This window comes from Corythoichthys intestinalis, chromosome 15 (genome assembly GCF_030265065.1).
Source record: "Corythoichthys intestinalis isolate RoL2023-P3 chromosome 15, ASM3026506v1, whole genome shotgun sequence".
Classification (NCBI taxonomy): Eukaryota; Metazoa; Chordata; class Actinopteri; order Syngnathiformes; family Syngnathidae; genus Corythoichthys; species Corythoichthys intestinalis.
The window spans coordinates 50,825,436-50,838,568 of NC_080409.1; the positions used below are offsets into that span (position 1 = coordinate 50,825,436).

Consider the following 13,133-nt stretch of genomic DNA (forward strand, 5'->3'; position numbering starts at 1 on the left):
TTTAGCAAAAACTGTGTAGAACTTGTGTCTGGAATGATAGCTTATGTTATTCCATGCTAAGCTACCGTCAATGATGAATCCATTTTCTGCAGCGTTTGTCCTCACTCGGGTCACATATGAGACATCATCAACAACAAGTCTTCAATTGAACCGACCATGTTTTCAGAATCCCGCGAGAGCAACGTTCTTACCGCAGACCTGCCATATATTGAGATATGAAGATCAATGTGTGTTTTCTCAGAGATGAAATTGTCCTCGACTGCTCTCTTGTTTTTTTTCCCTCCGAATATATTAAAAGCAAAGAGCTTGGCTGGCTTTCGAGCGCAGAAACGGCAAGTGTGAGGTGAAATGAGGACAAGTGAGGAAAGTTGGCGTAGTGGCTGGAGATGGAGAAAAAGAGAGAGAGTCAAAGACTGGGAGCAGATGGCTTTGTCCTTAAGGGATGAAAATATTGGAGAAAAAAAAGCCAGTATGGTAATGTTTGGCGCGTGGGCTTAGTTAAATGATATCGGCGCGAGACATCCTCCACACTTGACTGTCATCTTTTATCACACTGACTGTTTGTACTCTGGGCAGGCACACCCGTAACAGCTATGATAAACAACAGCGTATACGTCACACCTTGTTAGGTGACCTAGTTTAAACATGAGCATCTATGGAAGGATGTCAAGATACAGTGGAATGAAAAAGTATCTGAACTGTTTGGAATTTCTCACATTTCTGCATAAAATCACCGTGAATCGGACCTTTGTTAAAATCACACAGATGAAAATACAGTGTCTTCTTTAACTCAGGGGCAGTTTACATGGCGACTCTGCGACACAAAGACGGAATGACTGTGTTGAGGAGTGGCCTTGCGTTTGTAATAGTGTTGGCGAAGACAGAAGGCAAAGACGCAAACCTTGGAATACTGCCTTCAAAGTGGAAGAATTCGATTGCCGGGGGTTGAGGGGGGCTTTCTCCGCATGCATATCAAAAGCTCGCGCGGTGCGGGACGGCGCCGATAACATCAGCACTCGTACACGTCACATAGGGCGTGCGCAGCGGTGCTACTAAACATTAAAATTTTTGTTTTTATAATATTTTTATTTTAAATATGTTGAACATTTCCATTTTTGTGCCTTTTTGAACAAAAGAAAATTGTTTGGAGTGGACGGGCATGTTGTCTTCCGGGCTGAGCAGGTCAAAGTGCATCATTCGCTGTCGCCTTGTAAATCTGCACTGCCCTCTAGGGCCTGGCATGAATAATACATCGTTTTCATGCGGAATTTTGACATTGTTCGAATGGAGACGGAACCATGTAGATGCAAACATGAAATTTTTCGCCTTCTCGAAGAGTCACCATGTAAACTGCCCCTCAAACCCATAGGCAGAGTTTGACTTTTGGAGCCGGAGATATTAAATGTTATAAAATAATAAATGTGATGGTTCACTTATTTTCCCCCTTCTGTCATTGCATACTATCCTCATTAAAATATAAAAACCTACAAATGTTTGGGCGGTTTTAGTTCAAGCTGTTTTTTCATCTGTGTGATTTTGACAAAGCTCAGCTCACATTTGATGGTGATTTTGTGCAGAAATGTGAGAAATTCCAAAAAGTTCTGATACTTTTTTTATACCACTGTAGTGAAGGATCACTGTACTGTATGATGTGATGTTTTAACTCACACCATCGTTCTTGATTTCATTCATTGGCATTTCATTCCATCAATACAGCTTGAGAAAGTTTTTAAAAACAGAATATTTAAGGGGCCAGCGCAGGAAATGGCATCCAGCTGGTGTCAGCACCCGCTCACCCTTCCCGTGTCCCCACGGTGTTGAGCCTATGCCCATTTCGACATATGCTCCTACACGTTTAAACACACACATACCATCACGTGATGTGAGTAGAAGACAGGCGCACAAACGAGATTTTTTTATTTTTTATTGCGCACGTTGTGCAATACAATCTTTACAAAAACAAAAACTTTATTAAAATGAAAAAACTTCTTGTCCCTTGACACTTGATGTAACCATAAAAAACATTATATTAGGCGTGATAGACATCTGAATATATTTATAAAGCAGAAGAAAAAAAACCCACAACCATTCTCTTAATAATAAATATATACACACGTAAGTACTGCAATACAAAGAGAACCAAAAAGCATGTTTTTGAAAGAATATGTACAATTTTTCATGCTGTTTTTTTTTTTTTCCTGACTCCAAATATGATATTGCACTTTCAGTATATCATAGGCACTTAACTAGATGAGTTAGTGTTCTTTATGTCATTCTTAAAGAGGAAGCTCAGAATTTTTCAAAATTAGGCTTAATTTTCAAGTTTCATTCATCGGTGGAGTTGATTTCGACAAATTCTGTGCAGTTTGTTAGCTATTTTTTAGTTTCAGGGCTTTGGAGTGGCTAAACTAGCATGAGTCAATGGTGCTTGCTAGCATGCCAATAAAAAACAATATTAACAGATCTAACATAGTCAAATAAATTCAAAATGCAGATCATTGTTCCAAATACCCATATGACTTTTAACGAGAAATTTCGACAAATAACATTTTTTTTCATGAAAACAACAAGACTATAACGAGCTAAAAACATGTCTCGGTTGACTAAAACATAACGAGAAGAAAATGCGCCATCTTTTCCATCACATTCACAATGTGTGACATTTATGTGTAGTTAGCAGTGTTGTTTTCGTCTACAAAAATAAAAATATTTCGTCAATGAACAATTTTTACGTGACACTAATGAGCTAAAACATAACTGGATGGATGCTAGTCACTTTTGTTTCTGTCATAAGTTCACAATGTGTGCGATTTTCTTATCGTATGTGTAGTTAGCACGCATCTTAACAGTGTTTGACACTGCTAAGACGACTAATTCTCAAGTTGAAAATTAAAATGATTGCAAAAAACAACACAGCATGTTCGCAAACACCACTGACTCGCGCTAGCTTAGCCACTCCGGACCCCTGCAACAAACAAAAATCAAACTTGACGGAATTTGTTGACACCAACTCCACCGACTAATTAAACCCCCGCTACCTCGGAAATTAAAGGTGAAAGTTCAGATTTTTTTACATGAGGCTTAACCTTCAAGTTAGCGGGGGTTTAATTAGTTCGTGGATTTGATTTCGACAAATTCTGTGCAGTTTGTTAGCTATTTTTTAGTTTCAGGGCTTTGGAGTGGCTAAGCTAGCATGAGTCAATGGTGCTTGCTAGCATGCCAATAAAAAACAATATTACCAGATCTAACATACGTCAAATAAATTCAAAATGCAGATCATTGTTTCAAATACCCATACGACTTTTAACGAGAAATTTCGACAAATAACTTTTTTTTTTTTTTCATGAAAACAACAAGACTATAACGAGCTAAAAACATGTCTCGGTTGACTAAAACATAACGAGAAGAAAATGCGCCATCTTTTCCATCACATTTACAATGTGTGACATTTATGTGTATTTAGCAGTGTTGTTTTCGTCAAAAAAAAAAAAAAAAAAAATTTGTCAATGAATAAGTTTTACGTGACAGTAATGAGCTAAAACATAACTGGATGGATGCTAGTCACTTTTGTTTCTGTCATATGTTCACAATGTGTGCGATTTTCTTATCGTATGTGTAGTTAGCACGCATCTTAACAGCGTTTGACACTGCTAAGCCGACTAATTCTCAAGTTGAAAATTAAAATGATTGCAAAAAACAACACAGCATGTTAGCAAGCACCACTGACTCGCGCTAGCTTAGCCACTCCGGACCCCCGCAACAAACAAAAATCAAACTTGACGGAATTTGTTGACACCAACTCCACCGACTAATTAAACCCCCGCTACCTCGGAAATTAAAGGTGAAAGTTCAGATTTTTTTACATGAGGCTTAACCTTCAAGTTAGCGGGGGTTTAATTAGTTCGTGGAGTTGATTTTGACAAATTCCGTGCAGTTTGTTAGCTATTTTTTAGTTTCAGGGCTTTGGAGTGGCTAAGCTAGCATGAGTCAATGGTGCTTGCTAGCATGCCAATACAAAAAAAAAAACCAATACTAACAGATCCAACAGTCAAAAAAACCTCAAAATGCAGATCATTGTTCCAAATACCCATAGGAATTTTAACGAACATTTTCTGCAATGAATAATTTTTTCATGAGAACAACTCGACGATAACAAGCTTAAAACATGTCTTGGGAGACATAACCAGACAAAAACAAGATGAAAATTCGCCATTTTTTCCATCACAATCACAATGTGTGACATTTATGTGTAGTTAGCAGTGTTGTTTTCGTCGACACAACAAAAATACTTTGCTTATGAACAATTTTTACGTGTTGAGGATGAGCTAAAAACTTGTCTTGGGAGACTAAAACATAACGAGATGGATGCTAGTTGTAGTCTGACGGGACGAGAATGAGATGAAAAATTCACCGTAGTTTCTGTCATAAGTTCACAATGTGTGCGATTTTCTTATTGTATGTGTAGTTAGCACGCATCTTAGCAGTGTTTGGTCGTGTCACTCACTGCTAACGACTAATTCTGAAGACGAAATTTAAAAGTGCATGCTGGTGTTACCTGGCAAATTATCTCACTTTTGAATGGATGCAAAAGATCCAAACTGGTCATAAATGGAGTTAGTAACACAATTTGCTGGATGACATTAATGATATGCCTTCATTAATGCCCATGATAGTGTCATGTCATAAATATGACAGTTATGACAGTCTTATGTATGACGCCACTGTCAAATAAAGTGTTACCAAATACCATAACAAGCAATTAATGAAACAACTGGAACATTAACTAAATAAATAATTAGCACAGAGTATGAATTTTGATTGTTATTTACATCTGTAGCATTCAATGCATACTAGGAGGCATGTGTTGCCTATTAACCCAAATAAATCAACAAATAAGCTGCAGGATTCAAAATGAAGGAAAAAAGTACAGGCTTTTAGTCTGAAAATTACGGTATTTGGTCGCCTCCCTTTGTTTTCTCCTGAGACAAAACTTTTTGCTAGAGATGTCGATCACGTCATTTTCAAAGTATCGGAATCGGCAAAAAAATATCAGACATGCCTTTTTTTAATATATACAGTGGGGAGAACAAGTATTTGATACACTGCCATGGGTTTATCCCGTTAACGGCGGTAACTATTTTATTTTATTTTTTTAAAGTATCATGTTTAAATATTTAACGCAATTAATGCATGCGCTGCACGGCCCACTCACGCATTGTCGCATTCAATCTGTAATGGCGCCGTTTTACCTATATATAGAGCTAAAAGGCAGCGTAAAATGAGTAGAGTGAATTTTGGCAGCCTTTGGAGCCTTTTTTTAGTTGGCTAAAGCCTTACAATCCCTCTCCCTACAATTAGAAACATCCTGGGAAGCAATGTGGGGAAGAAAGGTAGTAATTGATATTTTTCTTAACACCCTATGTTATTTCCAAACGCAGAGAAGATATATCAATTGGTACCACTACGCACAGTCATGAGTGCACTTCCCATCATGCATTTGGGCAGAACAGATGGCTACAGTATCATTTACTGAAAGCTCAACAAATACACTAGATGGCAATATTTAGTCACAATATACAAAGTCACATTTATCCTTAAATTACAAGTCTTTCTATCCGTGGATACCTCTCACAGAAAGAATGTTAATAATGTAAATGCCATCTTGAGGATTTATTGTCATAATAAACAAATACAGTACTTATGTACTGTATATTGAATGTCTATATTCGTCCAAGTTTTATTCATTTTTTTCTTAATGCATTGCCAAAATGTATATGATCGGGAAAAATTATCGGGAATGATTGGAATTGAATCGGGAGCAAAAAAAAGCAACCGGATCGGGAAATATCGGGATCGGCAGATACTCAAACTAAAATGATCGGGATCGGATCGGGAGCAAAAAAACATGATCGGAACAACCCTACTTTTTGCCTCTTTTGTTGCTCTGCCCTCTTTGCAGAATTTGCACAAATAAAGACTTCCATCTTTATAATGAATGCGGAAAGGGGGAAGTGACGTATGCCGTAAAGCAGGCAGCACATTTGTAGTTTTTTTAGAACGATAGGGTTCCTGCAACCCTCCTCAAAGTTAATTAGTACTGGTAAAAAGCGATACAGACCCACTTAGTCAATATATAAAAGAAAAGTCATTCAACTAGTTGTCAGTTGACATATTACCATAATATGAAAATATTTTATAACAGTTGAAAAGTTACCTAGTGTTGCTTTAAGGCAAAACACTACCGCTTTTGTCCTCCGCCGTCGCTAAAATTAACCAAAACTGAAATATTACCAAGTGTTGCTTTAAACCTCCGCGACCTCCGAAATTAAGCCTAATGTCATAAATTCTGAACTTGCCCTTTAAGCATGTTAACCTCTATTTAACTAAAGATGCTATGACTTCAATTGGTCAGACAGTTTAGCCATTTCACTCTCAAACAACAAGTTTTCTACTTCTAAAACACATGTATCCTTATCCTAATTTCACAATGATAGTTTTTACATGCTAAATACTGCCACGTTTCTTATTTATTGCATTTATACTCTCAACGCAAAGGGCTTTTCTTCCGCCCTGTTAAATCTAGCGCTCATTTTGCGAGCTATACAGTAACTATTTCATCATAACCGGTTGTAATCATCAGTGCTATGGCTTGATTTAGATGAGCTGTTCTCCTTACAATATGCCAAGATATTGAAGAACACTGCTGCTTTTTTTTGCAATAGAAGACTGAGGTATAGCAGCACCACAAAGCTTTGTACAAAACACACGCGAGACAAGAAAAAAACCTTCTGACATTCCTTGAATTCCATTAAAAATGTGGCACTTTAAGAGCTATATGGCTTGTTTAAATATCACTTCTTTTTTGTTATGCCTTGTAAGGTGATACAAGTCCATCATTACTGCATAGTGTAAACTATTTATACTCCTCCTCTTGCGGCGTCCAATCAGATTTCGGTGAGGGTGAGCTTGTAAATGCCGCCCATCTCCTCCATGGAGATCTGGAAGGTGTCTTCATTGGAGTAGTGCTTGATGATATTATCATCCATGTGGACCAAAATCCTGCAAAAACACATTTTTTTGTTTTTTAATCACATAATGGCTGTGCTAGCTAACAAGTGAAGCTAGGATGAAAACTGGCATGATTTTGTCACAGTCTGCTGCTGGTCAGATTGTTTTTTTACAGTGTGATGAGTTCCCGACGTCGTACCTGCATCCAATTCCAATCAATCAGCAGTGTCTTTAAACCGATCCTAGGCGGCTTGCCGAGATATTGACAGTTTGTATATCCCTTCGTTGCTAGTTGCCTTGTTTTTTCGTTTGTCTGCCTCTCACCGTGGTTTTCCCTCAGGTTTTTGTTATTGATCCCGACCTACATTATACTTTATAATGCATTATACTTCGAAATATTTACGTAAAATAACTGCTTACATCACTTTTTTTTGCTTTTAACCAAGAATTGAGACTGTTTTACATCTATATAAAGAATTCAGGGATTTAAGCATTTATTCACATGACTTTTCACCAGAAAAGCTCTGTTTACATATGGCAGGCCGCCACATTGACTGACAGACTAGCATCATACTTTGACATATTTACGTAAAATAAACACTAACTGCAGTTTTTTTTTATTTTTGCTTTTAACCAAGAATCGAAACTGTTTTACGTCCATATCTGTAAAGAATTTAGAGATTTAAGCATTTATTCATAAGAATTTTCACCAGAAAAGCTCTGTTTATATATCGCGGACGCCTCACTGAGTAAAAGACGAGCATCATACTTCAACATATTTACGTAAAATCAATACTAACTGCATGTTTTTTGTTTTGTTTTGGGTTTTAACCAAGAATCGAGACTTTTCTACGTCCATATCTATAAAGAATTCGGGGATTTAAGCTTTTATTCACAAGAATTTTCACCAGAAAAGCTCTGTCTACATAAGCCGCCGCCACATTGACTGACAGACTTTCACCATACTTCGACATATTTACATTAAATGAATACTAACTGCACGTTTTTTTTTTTTTGCTATCAACCAAGAATCGAGACCGTTTTACGTCCATATCTATTAAGAATTCAGGGATTAAAGCATTTATTCACATGAATTTTCACCAGAAAAGCTCAGTTTACATATGGCGGCTGCCACATTGACTGACAGACTAGCATCATACTTCGACACATTTATGTAAAATAAATGCTAACTGCACGTTTTTTTGTTTGTTTGTTTTTTTGCAACCAAGAATCAAGACTTTTACGTCCATATCTATGAATAATTTGGGGATTTAAGCATTTAGTCACCAAAAATATTTCCGGAAAAGCTCTGTTTACATCAGGCGGTCGCTAGCTAACTAACACTAACAAAATAGCATTGTACTTTGACATATTTACGTAAAATAAACGCTAACTGCACGTTTTTTTTGTTGTTGGTTTTTTTTTGCTTTTAACCAAGAATCGAGACTGTTTTACATCCATATCTATAAAGAATTCAGGGATTTAAGCATTTGTTCACATTAATTTTCACCAGAAAAGCTCTGTTTACATATGGCGGCTGCCACATTGACTGAAAGACTAGCATCATACTTCGACGTATTTGTGTAAAATAAACGCTAACTGCACATTTTTTCATATGTTTTTGTGCTTTTAACCAAGAATCAACACTCTTTTACGTCCATATCTATGAAGAATTTGGGGATTTAAGCATTAAGTCACAAAAATTTTCACCAGAAAAGCTCAGTTTACATATATGGCAGATGCCACATTGACTGACAGACTAGCATCGTACTTCGACACATTTATGTAAAATAAACGCTAACTGCACGTTTTTTTGTTTGTTTGTTTTTTTGCTTTTAACCATAATCAAGACTCTTTTACGTCCATATCTATGAATAATTTCGGGATTTAAGCATTTAGTCTCCAAAAATTTTTCCGGAAAAGCTCTGTTTACATCAGGCGGTCGCTAGCTACATTCACTAATATGATAGCATTGTACTTTGACATATTTACGTAAAATAAACGCTAACTGCACGTTTTTTTTGTTGTTGTTTTTTTTTTGCTTTTAACCAAGAATCGAGACTGTTTTACATCCATATCTATAAAGAATTCAGGGATTTAAGCATTTGTTCACATGAATTTTCACCAGAAAAGCTCTGTTTACATATGGCGGCTGCCACATTGACTGAAAGACTAGCATCATACTTCGATGTATTTGTCTAAAATAAACGCTAACTGCACGTTTTTTAGTTTGTTTGTTTTTGTGCTTTTAACCAAGAATCAACACTCTTTTACGTCCATATCTATGAAGAATTTTGCATTGTACTTCGACATATTTCCGTAAAATAAACTCTAACTGCACGTTTTTTTGCTTTTAACCAAGAATTGAGACTGTTTTACATCCATATCTATAAAGAATTCGGGGATTTAAGCATTTATTCACAAGAATTTTCAACGAAAAAAACTCTTTGTGATTCCACTCGGTCAGCTTTGACAGCCTCGCCAACAATGCAGGCCCCCTATTTATCGTCCCCGCGCCCCGTCAATACATTATGAAGTCTATGATAAATGGTGTTATACTTGTATAGCGCTTTTCCACCTTTCAAGGAACTCAAAGCGCTTTATACATCTGATGCCTTTAACTTTATCTAGAGTTTCACAATAACCCAAATCTGCCATTTACTGTATGGCAGCTGAACAAACTCTCTGCTTCAGTTGCAGTCGGAAAGTGAAACCTCCCACTGGAGGAGGAGAAGGGCATGCCCGAGTCGTGACGCCAGAGACGAGACGTGACAAACAAAAGGTACCTGTAATTCAGGTTTCCTCCTAGTGACTCATACGTACCCTTTCTTGCATTTTTTATACACTTTTCCAACCTTGTCCAGTGGCAAGTCGTATTTTTCTGAAATCTGGAAACACAAAATCATGTCATATTTCTACAGAGCCTCTATAGGGAGAGTAATAAAATACATTTGTGTGCACCAGATTGCCTAAAAAGTCTGCTAGTTTAAATGCTATATAATGCTAATGTCTACAACAATTGGGTAACTTGCACGGCAAAAGTCCGCAAGCCTAAATGCTATATAATGCTAATGTTTACAACAATTGGCTAACTTGCGTAGCAACAGTCCCCTATCCTAAATGCTATACAATGCTAATGTTTACCAGATTTACCAAAAACAGTCTGGACTTTTGCTATGCAAGTTAGCCAATTGCTGCAATTGGCAAAAGTCCGCTAGCTTAAATGCAATATTATGCTAATTTTTACAACAATTGGTGAATTTGCATAACAAAGGTCCTCTAGCATAAATGTTAAATGATGCTAATGTTTACCTGATAGTTTCTGGTGCGCACCAGAAACAATCTGGACTTTAGCTAAGCAAGTTAGCCCATTGCAACAATGGTCCGCTAGTTTAAACGCTATATTGGCCTATTGTTAATGTTTACAAAAATTGGCTGACTTGCATAGCAAAAGTCCCCTAGCCTAAATGCTATATAATGCTAATGTTTCCAACAATTGGCTAACTTGCATCGCAAAAGTCCGCTAGTTTAAATGCTATATAATGCTAATGTTTACAAAAATTGACCCTTGCATTACAAAGGTCCACGAGCTTAAATGCTATATAATGCTAATGTTTACCAGTTAGTTTCTGGTGTGCACCAGAAAACCAACTGGCCAACTGTTGCATTGTTACAAATGGCTAACTTGCATAAGAAACGTCCCCTAGCTTAAATGCTATACAATGCTAATGTTTTCAACAATTTGCTAACTTGCGTAGCAAAAGTCCGCTAGCCTAAATGCTATATAATGCTAATATTTATAAGGTAGTATCTGGTGCGCACCAGAAAAAAAATCTGGACTTTAGCTATGCAAGTTAGCCAGCTGTTGCATTGTTGCAATTAGCTAACTTGCAAAGCAAAAGTATGCTAGCTTAATTGCTATCTAATGCTAATTTTTACAACAATTAGCTAACTTGCATAGCAAAAGTCTCCGAGCTTAAATGCTGTATAATGCTAATATTTACAACAATTGGCTAACTTGCATAGCAAAATTCCGCTAGTTTAAGTGCCACAGTTAATCCTAATGTTTACCAGATATTTTCTGGTGCGCACTACAAACAATCTGGACTTTTGCTAAGCAAGTTAGCCAATTGCAACAATGCAACAATTGGCTAACTTGCATAGCAAAAGTCTGCTAGCTCAAACCCAGATAGCAGACCGATGTTGAAAAGATGTTGGATCAACATTCCGCTGTCGATTTTATATCACTGAAACAACGTCACTTTTGCACCCTCAATTAATGTTGAAGTTGAAATCCTTACAAAACCTAAACGTCATTTTGATTATTAATAATATATTATATATATATGGCGGAAAACACTCAGGTGACTTCAAGTTCTGCTCTGAGACCCCAAATTTGGCCAAATTTTAAAATTGTCCAATATGCATGTGTGATACGTCATTGGAAAGCTTAAAATCTCAATTTTCTGGGGGAATAAAAAATTTGGACAGGAGGGCATTTAAAAAAAAAAAAAAAAAATTCTAAACAGCAAAACCCTAACTGGAGGTGAGAGCACGCGAGAGCAGAATTAAAGACGCCACGATTTTAACGAGATATTATCGCGTACATACCATGTTTTGATCCAAAAAACTCTATGTAGCATGTATCACCGAGTGTCAAGACACACCTGTGAATGGCCACAGCCGGATTTTTTTTTTTTTTTTTATGGGTGAAACATGGTGATATAACAAGGGTCGCGATGCAGAAATCACAGACAACAAGGAGTGGTTGAGATGTTCTTTTTCATAAAAATAGCCTTTTAAACGTTATTTTTCAATTTTTTTTTTGTTTGGATCGATTATTTATCATCTCATATCGGGGAAAATGCGACAATAACAAAAAAAAAACAACAAAAAAAATACAATTAAGCGATAGTTATGAGGTAGATATCCGTGACTTTTTTACAGACGCCAAATTTTTCATTGTGACGTAATTTGTTTAAAAGTTTAAAAAATATGTGAGTGAATCATTTTTTAAAGTCGTTTTTTTTTTTTTTTTTATAAACTAAATATTAGACATCAATTAATAATTCTAAGGTAAAAATGACAGACATTTTGAATAAAAAATATAATTACCTTTTTAGTGCTAGGTTGAAAAAAAAGCGGTTGCGCGACGTCTGTAAATGGGTTTTTTTAGGGTAAAACAGACAAATTAAAAATAGTTCGGAGGCTTAGTTTTCTATGAATCTGCTATGGCAGCATATAGACATATTGTTCTATCAAACGCAACAGTTGTTTTGGCCTAAAATACAGCAGTTTCTTTTATAGCGGAGTGCAAGAGCAGAAACTGCTTTTTCAGTCTTGTCTGTGTTTTCCGCCATATTTATATTGGAACAACGCTGAATCAATGTTATGTTTTCGACTAAAACGCCCGCTCATCCATAGTTCAATCATATTTCCCGGTCAATCATAAATCAACTATTTGTCAACATTAGTTTCATCAACTATAAAACAATGTTAACCCAACCATCGCCTGACTAACGTCGTTTCATCGTCACTTGACGTTGAAAATTTCGATGTCAACCATACTGATGATTTTGATGGAAAATCAATGTTTATTCAATGTCGGTTTGCTATCTGGGAATGCTATATAATACTGTTTTTTACAACAACTGGTTAACTTGCATAGCGAAAGTCAGCTATCTTAAATGCTATATAATGCTAATGTTTACCAGATTGTTCAATTGCTTAAATTTATTTTATTTCTCTTGATGTCCCTTTAGGGGCTACGTATATTTCTTAAATGCTTCCCACTCTTGACCCGAGAGGGCCAGGTGGGCGTCCCGTCACAGCTCATTTGGCTGTTTTGTAGCCCCAGAGACGCAGACGGAGACATCTCCATCTGCCACTGATTAAACCGAAAGGTCCCCGAGTTCATCTGTAAAAGATTTTTTTTTTTTTTTTGATACTTACAGCGTCCACCAGGCCTTTCAGTGTAGGATTCTTTAACATGACGGCATCGAACACCTCCTCAGTTTCCTTGCGTACGTACAAAAGGACTGCAAAGGGCACAAACAAACAGTTCGATGAGTTGAGAATGTTGACCGGGTAGCTCAAGATACGAAATGTGATACAAGGCTCACGAA

The 13,133-nt window shown here is 36.7% G+C and overlaps 1 protein-coding gene across 3 annotated transcripts in view; it reads right to left on the reverse strand.

Moving 5' to 3' along the window:
- Positions 1-1,922: 1,922 nt before the first annotated feature.
- Positions 1,923-13,133, reverse strand: part of grhl1 (grainyhead-like transcription factor 1) — a 66,470-nt gene continuing 55,259 nt past the window's right edge. For all 3 annotated transcript variants that reach the window (XM_057859295.1, XM_057859293.1, XM_057859296.1), the window contains exons 14-16: positions 12,961-13,046; positions 9,832-9,896; positions 1,923-7,059 (exon numbers count right to left, since the gene is read on the reverse strand). In XM_057859295.1, the coding sequence (XP_057715278.1) occupies positions 6,945-7,059; positions 9,832-9,896; positions 12,961-13,046 (266 nt within the window). In that variant the 3' untranslated portion in view covers positions 1,923-6,944. The remainder of the gene's footprint in view (positions 7,060-9,831; positions 9,897-12,960; positions 13,047-13,133) is intronic.